The sequence below is a fragment of the Apaloderma vittatum genome, unplaced genomic scaffold (assembly GCF_000703405.1).
Source record: "Apaloderma vittatum isolate BGI_N311 unplaced genomic scaffold, ASM70340v1 scaffold29897, whole genome shotgun sequence".
Taxonomy (NCBI): Eukaryota; Metazoa; Chordata; class Aves; order Trogoniformes; family Trogonidae; genus Apaloderma; species Apaloderma vittatum.
In genome coordinates, this window is record NW_009728538.1 from 8,637 (window position 1) to 18,463 (window position 9,827).

Here is a 9,827-nt window from a genome sequence, read left to right on the forward strand (position 1 = left end):
CACTGCTGCCCTTTCCCTGCTCATGTTGTACCCCAAAGGGTCTGCGGCCACCACTCTACGGGCTCCTAAGAAGCAGGTCTAACTGAGCGATTTCAAGACCTTAATCTGTGGATCAGCAAGTATTGGTGAGAACCTGCCCAGAACTGCAGAAGAAACGTGGGTCACCACCAGCACTAAGGCTTACAGCGCGTTGCAAGAGGGAGCAGGGAGCATGACGCTGCCAGAGCTAGAGGGACAAAGCCTCTCTGCTAATTTGCACCCTGTTGGTTCATGTTAGTACCCCCACTGGACTCCTTGCTCACAAAGGCCGCAGCAGATTGCAGCCACCCGAACCACAGGCGGGACAGTCTCCAGGACAGACCTGCTTCAGCGCTCTCTGTTTTCTGGCCTCTTCATCAAGCCGGCGCCGGGCCTCTGCTTCTTCTATTTTCTTGGCAGCTGCTTTCTTTTTGATCTTCTCTTCTGCCAGCCTCTCTTCCCGCACCTAAGACACACGCACAGCCGCCTGAATACCTGCATCTCAGCTGAGATAGCTTTCTGTGCATGTGGAATATCATAGCAGGGCGTCTCAAAGATGCAGAGCTCCCACCCTCTCACAGGGCAAAACTCTTCTTTTTGCCACCAGCAGCCAGTGGGACCCATGGCTTATTTTACCAAGATAATATTTAGGGAAGTGACCTTGAACATCTCCACAAGAAAAGCTGATCCTATTCTGGTATTTATACATCCAGTCCCACAAAAGCCATCAGAATGCATTCTCCTAACCACGAAATACAAAAAGCAGATAGAGATAATTAAGCAGACTAATGACTGCTGTGGTCATGTGCAAATTGTCTGAAAGTCTGAGATACAAAGAAATGGTCTGGAGGAAGTATTTTCACCTCTTCATCTATTAGTCAGATGGGAGAACTTCAAGCAGATAAGGCCAGCCTAATGGCCCTGAGGCTTTATCTATCTGAAGTTCTTCTCCCATCTGACTAGCAGAACCTTAATAAAGCCATTTAGATTCACAATTCTGGAAAATAAGAGTTTTCATCTGCCATTTGCTGTAACCGAGAGCAAGGCAGTCACTCAAAATCACCAGGTTTCTGGAAGGTTCTTTATTCAACCGTTCCTCAGTTTATTCTCTAGGTTTCAGCAGCCTCAGTTCCTCCCTTTCTGGAAGGCACGCTGCTGTGGCATCACCTCCATCAAGAGGTTATTTATTCTCCCAGATAAACACTGTGGGTGTATCGGGCCTTACCTTCTCAGTCCTCTCATCAAACAGAGCCATCTTCTGCTCGATGCGCCTTTTCCTCTCTTCCTCCAGCTGCTCTGCCCGCTCGCGAGCTTGCAGCACCTTGCGCAGGCGCTCCTCACGCTTCCTGCGGGACAGAGTCCACCTCACCAGTGTGGTCCCACCCGACGAGCTCCTCACAGCTCAAACATGAGGCCGACAGGCAGCTCTCGGGCAGCACGAAATTCAATGAACCAAACCACCGTTCCGTTATGTATTAGCAATATCTTTAAGCTCTACCCAAGACAGAGGGCTTAAGATGGAAAGCTGAAGAAGCAATCTGCTAGGATAGGCAACTTATTAGCATTCTGGATAGATACTATGAGAACAAATGCTCTCATGTCGCACAGACAGACAGTAAGCCGAGAAGGATTTCGGCTGCACGCACAGACTCTGCAAGGTAAAAGACCAAGATGTAGGGACTATAGATGCAGAGAGAGCAGTGCTGACACGGGGGAAAGCTCACACTCACAGCTTTGTTTCTTCCAGTCGCCGTTTCTTTTCTTCCTCCAGTTTTTGTTTTCTCAGCTGCTCAGCTTCCTGCTTTTTCCTCAGAGTCTCTACCTTCTGCCTCTCCTTTTCCTGAAGTGAGTTGAAATGCGATTATACCCACCTGCCAGGGTTTCTTCCTACCTCAACATGTCTGGGTTAAGTGAAGGCCATGGGGTAACACCAAGGAACCGCAGCCAGAACCACGGGGTGGCAACAACCCTCGGACTGAGCCCAGGCAGCCCACGAGTGCTCAGGGACGTTAGGGAACGGACGCAGTGGAAAACAAGGTGGTGCTGTTAACCTTGGAGCAAGAGAAGCAGCTGGGGAGTTGAAACAGAAGCATCAGCTCCTCAAGTCCAGGCAGCTTCCGCAGAGACTGCGGGCGGCCAGCACTGTGATTTATGCTGCTACAAAGAACCCAAAAAGCAGCGTTAATGCTTGGCAACGACCCCAGCTTCCTGCAGCGAGCGCAGGGGCAGATGGTGCTCTAGGAAACACCTCGCCTGCTGCAGCTCCGAGCTCCCACCCCCGCCTCCACTTCCCACAAAGCTTTATCTGCTGGTGAAGCACCACCGCCAGCACTCGGAGCACTCGCGGCTCGCCTGGGGCACGCGGTCAGCCCCACACGTCCTCTAGGCAGAAGCACGGGGCGTTTGTCCTGCTTCTCCAAACAGCCCCCCTAACCCAGCCTAAGCATACTGTTGACGAGAAGAGCAGATCCAGCCATCGCTAGTCACAGCAAATAGATTAAGATGAACTAATTGAATGCCAGATTTGATCCTGCAGATGCCTAATTAAGACAGGCCTGGTCTTAGTACGAACCCATGGGTAAGCACAGCGAAATATTCGACTGATTGCCTTATGCTCCATGTTGTAAATGATTTGCATTATTAGTTTTAAATTACCCAGTTTGGACACTAACTATAATATCTTACTGCTCTGGCGCTATCTAGTTACATTTAGCTTCCACGGGGAAAAAGTCCTGAGGGGAAGTTGCCCGCACTGGGCTGAAACCTAAAATATAGATTTCAGTGAACCGAGAGTGGCAAAAGACTCTCCCGAAAAAGGTTCAAAGTCCCCTTGATTTTCGTTCCCCAGTTTTCATTCCCAACTTGTTACTTGCTAATACCACTGGGGAATGCTACAGTAAAGCTTAGGGTCTGCATGAGAACTCTTTAGGAAGCTGACTAATTGCAACTGGATTTAGCTTATCTAAGTGTAAACAGCCAGCTTAAAGTCACTTCTTAGTTTAACACGGGTTGGAAAGTTTATTTCACATCCCTGCGGTGACTTAGATGCTCATCAGACCATTGTGTGCCAGCTTACGGCAGTCTCACCTTACCTTGGGATTGGACTGGAGAGGAGTGTTGTATCTGATAAAAGATTTGATCACTCCGTTTCTCCCCACAGAGCAGGGCGTCATGAGGAGCTGGTTCTTCTGCACGGTGTGTAAAAACGTTTTGAAAGGACGCACAACCTAGGAGAAAAAAAGTCAAAAAGGGTCCTCAGGAAAGTGGGAAAGTCCGAGTGAAGCCCCTCAGGGTTAAGGTCTGGGTGAAGCACCTCAGGGTTATAAGAATCTTACCTTGCTGGCTGGAAAGGTCGGGGATGGGGTCTTTCTTCTGAGAGGAGAAAGCCCTCCCTCCTCTGCCTGCTGATGGTCATAGCGCTCATCCACAGCTCTTTTGTAACTTGGCTTTCTCCTGGGACAAAAATAGAAGCAGTACAGTACAAAGTAAATCCCCTGGATTGTCTCAAAGTCAGGTTTAGAAACCAGTCACAAAACTATCCCAGCTTAAAGGTATTTCACTGCGTACACACAAGTAGTTATCCAATAAAAAACGTCTACTGTGACAGAAGATACAAATGAATCATCTTTTCACGGAGGCAGGAAAACAAAAACTTATTCCAAAGGCTTCACAGTCGCAAAACACTGAAGCTGTTTAACAAGGTTTCAGTGTTGAACCTGGTTTGAACTGGGCTTCAGATCTCCAGAGGCACTTTCAGCTGAAGGATTCCATGGACATACCTGGCACTCTGGGGTGGCTCCTGGGTCTCCTCATTCTTCTTTAAGTTGCTTTCTGAAAGAAAACATAGTTACACGGTTAGTTCTATCAGAAAAAAAAAAAAAAAAATCCCTTCCGACCCAGCTTTTGAAAGCAGAGAACAGGGTTAGCAGCTGACTAAACAGCACAATGCCCTGCCACGAACTGCGCGAGGCAGGACCTTTCTCACTTCTGGCACACGAGCACGCAGCACTGCTCAGCCCAAGAAATGCCAAGGGAAGGAAAGCCGTGTGAAGCACTGCAGGGCACAGGGGCTGCACTGATGCCATGCTGCACCCCTTCATCTTCATCACATCTATTTCCACACGCTTCCCGGAGTGGAAAATCACTCCAGCACAGCATTTCCTGACGGCTCATCTCTCCAAACAAATCCTCGCTTGTCCAAGATGAGTCTTTCAAACCAGGCTCTCAAATTAACTAGCCAACCTTTCAAACTTCCCAGTCACCCTCCACACAAAGCGATGGCTGTGTAAAATTATGCCACCAAAATCCCCTGGGTGCTACCGTTGCTGCTCGTCTGCTGCGGCTGCTCGTTTCTGCAGATGTCTCGAGAGCGAAGTGACATGCGTGGACTTTGGGGATCCTGTAGGAAAAGCAAAGGGGTTTCAGCGTAATTCTCACACACAGACAGCCCGTTACTGTTTCAGATCGTGACATCCCTCTGACAAGGACGCAGCCCGTGACACTAACAACAAACTGCACACGTGGTATAAAGCCTCGGTACTAAGGCCCAACCTCCAGCTGTGAAAAATACCCAGGGACGCTCTCTCAGTGAATTCCTTGGTGTCACGTCGTCACTAGAAGCACAGACATGACCTGGACACAGCCTCTGCAATGAGGGATTCACCGCTTAAACTGAACAAACTCATAAACTATTCAGGACAAAAGCATTTCAAGCTGGAAACCTGTCTGTGCTCGCTGGGCTCCTGGCAGAGGCCGGCAGCGCTCGGGTTGGTGCTGGTGCTGAGTGGGCAAACGGAGACAGCGAAGACAAAGAGCCCATTGCGCTGATTTATCTGTGGCTGTTACAAAAGCGATATGCATCGCTGCTTACTGCCTTTGCACTTACACCAGAACAAAATTCGGTTGTGGTAACGGCTTTATACGCCTGTGAGGGAGCAGGCGACGGCTTTCGAATCGCAGCACAAGCATTAACCCGAGCGCAGGCTGGGCAGTGCAGAGGCTTGGAAGAAAAGAAATATGGAAACTTCATCCTCCCCAACACTTCTGTAGAGTCTTATCGAGACCAGGCTGGGCAGAACCTGGGCTTTAAGTAAGATCAAGCCCTCCAGCACTGCCCTTAGATGCCCCTGCAGGCAGAGGGACGTTCTGGTTTGAGGGGGTTGCTGAGTCACCACGATTTTGCACTGCTCGCAGCCCCGGAAGGGAGGCTCTAGCAGAAACCAAGCCACAAAAACTGCTGACGGACAGACAGACAGACACAGACAGACAGATAGGGATAGACAGACATATACAGAGCAAGGTAACCCAACGGTACAAACTCAGGCTCCAAGGTCCCACTCCCAGCTACAGTGGGGTAGAAGCAACAGATGAGGATCAAGGAGAGTCCAAACACTCCACAGACCAGCCTATTTGTAAATTCATCCAGGTACGAAAACACAAGTTACGAGTCCTCCTCTATTAATTTTTCCTCTGTTTGTTTTTCTCTTCTCCTCACTTTCCCTTTAAGTTTTTTTAAAACTGCAACTCAGGCAAGCTAAAAATCCAGAGGCTCCAAAAAACCGAGTTCATCTGAACTTCTGCAGGTCTGCTGACAAGCACAGCCCAAAAAGCAGGTATGGGCCTGCGCCTGTTCACACAAGTGCTTAAGGCCACAGAGCTCTGCTCCATTAATTCAGTCTCTGAGTACTGAAAGTTGTTCTGCACAAAACACTGACACAATCCTGGGATTTCTTCCTCAGGAGGGCAGCGTTTTGACCCGAATGATATTTACAAATTCCTGTCGCTGTCTTAACACAAAGGGACAACCTTTGAATAATCTGCACAACTAAGGAAAAAGTAAAAAAAAAGCTTTAAAAATACGGAAGCAGTAAAACTGTACAAACTCTGTGCAACTGAATTCATAGAACCATAGAATGGCCTAGGCTGGAAGGGACCTCAGAGATCATCTAATCCAACCTCCCTGTCATGGGCAGGGACGCCTCTCAACTAGATCAGGCTACTCAAGGCTCCGTCCAACCTGGCCTTGAACACCCCCAGGGAGGGGGCGGCCACAACATCTCTGGGCAATTTATTCCAAAGTCTTGCCGCCCTCGTACTGAAGAATTTCTTCCTAAGGTCCAATCTAAATCTATTCTCCTTCAACTTAAACCCATTTCCCCTTGTCCTGTCGCTGGACGCTCTTGTCAAAAGTACCTCCCCAGCCTTCCTGTAGGTCCCTTCAGGTACTGGAAGGCAGCTATTAGGTTCCCCCGGAGTCTTCTTTTCCACACTGAACAATCCAAGCTCCCGCAGCCTGTCCTCGCAGCAGAGCTGCTCCAGCCCCTGGATCACCCTTGTGGCCTCCTCTGAACACGCTCCAACAGATCCACGCGCCTCTTATGGTGGGGGGCCCAGAACTGGAAGCAGGATGTGTATTCGAGGTGGGGTCTCACAAGAGCAGAGTAAAGGGGGAGAATCCCCTCTCTTGACCTGCTGACCACGCTTCTCTTGATCCATCCCAGGGTGTGGTTGCCCTTCTGGGCTGCATGAGCACCCTGCCACCTGACGTTGAGCTTCTCATCCATCAACACCCCCAAATCCTTCTCTTCAGGGCTGCTCTCAACCCACTCTGTGCCCAGTGTGTATTTGTGCCTGGGATTAGCCCGGCCCAGGTGCAGAACCTTGCGTTTTGACTTGTTGAAGCTCCTGCAGTTTGCACTGGCCCATTTCTCCAGCCTGTCTGGAGGTCCCTCTGGATGGCATCTCTTCCCTCAAGTGAGTCCACGGCACCACATAGCTCGGTGTCGTCAGCAAACTTACTGAGGGTGCACCCAGTGCCGAATTCTAAGGTTATTTGTCCGTATGGATTCAGGAGTGGATTTTCATACAACTGATTTCTAGGAAGAGGCTAAGCAGCAAGAGGCAGGAAGCAGGACTTGACTCCGAATGCCAGCAGTGTGCATCAACTCACCATTTACAGTTAAATATATTGACATAGAATGCTATTTTCTACTCAGAGTTAGCCTTGGCTTTTGAAAGCACCTGAGACTGTAACATGACGTGACAGAACACTCGGCCTGCATCCAAAATAAAGCCTTGGGTCACATGTGTTCATCTTCCAGATAAAACCTGACTGGCTTTGGAACATTGTGATTAAAAGAGGCTTGGCAGCCTCAAGCCTTCCCCACGTGCACGTGTGAGCCCCATGCTCCGCACTGCGGGCTGACTGAGCCCTGGGAGCTGTGGCCAGAGCTCCTCAATTCTCCAACACCAAATGAGAGGTGAGCAAAACGCATTGAATACACAAGTCCATGCAAACAGAAACTTTTAATTTCTGCTCAATCTTACCAATTCGGAGGGGGTACAAGGTCCAGGAGGAGGCCTAGGAGGAAAAAAAAGCAGCAATGTTTAGTAACGTCAAAGAAACTGTGAACCTACTTGTTGTGCCACTGTGAAGAAGTCCTCCAAGTAGAATATTAAGGACAAAGAAATATCTTAAAGTAGCCTTACCCAGTTTTGACAACTGTTTCTTCATTCTCTGGCACCTCTCCAGAGCTGGAGGCTGTAGTAAAAAAAAAAAAAAAAAAAAGCTGTAAGGTGCAGACACAGGGGAAGGCTCCGCTCCCCGGGCAGACAGAGGCGTGTCCCTGCAGCTCAAACGCGCAGCGGGGCACCCCGGGGCAGACATGCTGGAGGCTCCCCGACATCAACCAGCTCAGCTGGAGCTGCCTGAAACATCCAGTTCCTCTCCCTACAGCCAGAAATTCTGACAAGGCAGAACAGTCACGACACCTCAGCTACGCTAACGAGCCTAGAGAAGCACAGGCTGAACATCTGTGACCACCACCCCCGACTCTCCACCCAAAGGATGCTGAACACCACCCCGGAGAGGGGGGAGACAGGGGAGGTTAGAATATAGGGAGTGTGGAGGGAGTGTGTCACCGGGGGAGAGGACAACCCCAGCAGGGGCAGCTGACGGGCTCTGCTCCTCCTGCACCTGAGCCAGGGACAGCCTCATGGCAAGAGCTGCGCTTTCACCTTTTGGCAAGAAATACCCAGACAAGAGTTTTGCTAGTGTTATTATTATATGTTAGTGCTATTGCAGTGAGTGAACGTATCAACTGCAATCCCTAAACTGTTGTATCTGATGCTTTAATAGATCACCTACTCTTCACTGTCTTGCAAATTGTCTCGGTGCAAGTCCTTAAGGGGCTCTGAAACAAGCAAGTGTTCAGCTCAGGTACATACCTCCCACAGCCACAGACCTTTCACAAGACACAGGTACATCCTTCCACAGCAAAAATAGAGGAAACTCTTCAAGAAAAGTCAGTGCTTACAGCGCAAATCTCACAAAGCTAGAACATGCAGATGAAGACGTCACAGGAGCATTATTTCAGCTGTATTGGTTCTCCCTTTAAACAAAAAAGCACCCTGTGCAAAAGGCCCAACCTCTCCTCAACATGAAATTGTGCGGAAGAGGTTCTCGTGCATCATCTACATTTCAGGAGCCATTTGTTAGGCACTTTTCCTCAGCTTGACACAGAAAGTGAGGTTACATCCACCCCGCGTTCTCCTGCACCAAATCCAATGCTTGCATTCCAGTGGCACAGAAGAACACCTGAATCAGTTTGCCCTTTGCTAAAGCCCACCTCTGCCACAAGATGTAAAGACCTGAAAGACTTAGTAAACTTACAAACCTAATTAATTTCAAACTCAACATTCCCTTCTCAATAGAGGAGCTCTAAAACCAGCAGCCAGCTTCTCTTTCAGGCACGGTGGATTTGTGACAGCCACCTCATTTCCCAGAGAGCCCACAGGCCGCTGCAAAAGCCCACGTCTCTCTTGAGTGACAAAACCCACTCACCAGCTTCCCCCTGGATCTGCAAGCCACTACCCCGAAAAGCTCAGAGATCAAGGCTGTTCTCCCAGGTGATCTACAGCCCAGATTTGCAGGCCGCAAACTAGCAGTCACGCAGAAAGCCAGTTAGAACATCCCTGTTAACGGCAGCTTGTCTGGACTAGGAAGAGCAGTCGCTGCACCGCGACTGCAGAACTGCCCAGTAAGGTTGCCCTCCTCCAGCTGCAAAAAGCGGTCAAGCAACCAGAGGAGCAGGGAGGGCACAAAGCCAGCTCTGTGTGGTGACATCCAGACTTACCATCCATGCAGCTAGAGGACAGGGACGACTTCCGAGCTGCCTTCTTCTTAGCCATTGCCTTGGTGACCGATCTCCGGATTGCGCTCTCCCTCCTGCTGGCCAGTGAGTATTTCTCAGCCAGGGAGGTTCTGCGAGTGGCCGAAGGTTTGCCCAACAGGCTCCTGCGCACGGAGCGACGGCTGAGGCGAGAACGCGTGGGTGTGGCCGGGCTGTCCCTAACACACTGTGGGGGCTCCTGCTCAGAGCCCTCTGGTACTCGAGTAGCATCATCCGAATTCTCTGGCCCAGGCTCTTTGCTTAAAATAACTGTTGTATTAAAAAACTTCAGCCGAGACATGGCCTCGCTTTCTCCCCCATCTTTTGCCTCAGGGGTTTGAGGGACTATCAGCTCAGAGCCTGCAGGCACGCTCTCCTCGAGAGGGACATCGTCTGGGCTCAGGACGCTCGTGTTGAGCTTCGCTGCTGGTTTAGATGTGCTCTTCTGGAAGCACAGCTTAGCATTAAGATGATTGCTGACATTGATCTCTACCAGGGGAACCTTCTGTTCCACTTGCTGCACAGGGCGGCTCTCAGGAACAACCTCCGAGCTCCTTGCAGACGTTTTAGCCTGCGATCTCGTCACACGTCGAGGCGGAGAAAATTCTTTGGCCTCAGCCCTGATTAGCTCTGTGTTTT

General features: G+C 50.0%; 1 protein-coding gene across 1 annotated transcript in view; it reads right to left on the bottom strand.

Moving 5' to 3' along the window:
• Window positions 1–9,759, bottom strand: part of INCENP (inner centromere protein antigens 135/155kDa) — a gene marked incomplete at its 5' end in the record, with an annotated part of 13,019 nt that extends 3,260 nt beyond the window's left edge. The window contains 10 exons of the mRNA XM_009874103.1: window positions 362–484; window positions 1,244–1,364; window positions 1,749–1,858; window positions 3,111–3,245; window positions 3,354–3,471; window positions 3,798–3,849; window positions 4,339–4,417; window positions 7,345–7,378; window positions 7,507–7,558; window positions 9,153–9,759. Of these exons, the coding sequence (XP_009872405.1) occupies window positions 362–484; window positions 1,244–1,364; window positions 1,749–1,858; window positions 3,111–3,245; window positions 3,354–3,471; window positions 3,798–3,849; window positions 4,339–4,417; window positions 7,345–7,378; window positions 7,507–7,558; window positions 9,153–9,759 (1,431 nt within the window). The remainder of the gene's footprint in view (window positions 1–361; window positions 485–1,243; window positions 1,365–1,748; window positions 1,859–3,110; window positions 3,246–3,353; window positions 3,472–3,797; window positions 3,850–4,338; window positions 4,418–7,344; window positions 7,379–7,506; window positions 7,559–9,152) is intronic.
• Window positions 9,760–9,827: the final 68 nt, after the last annotated feature.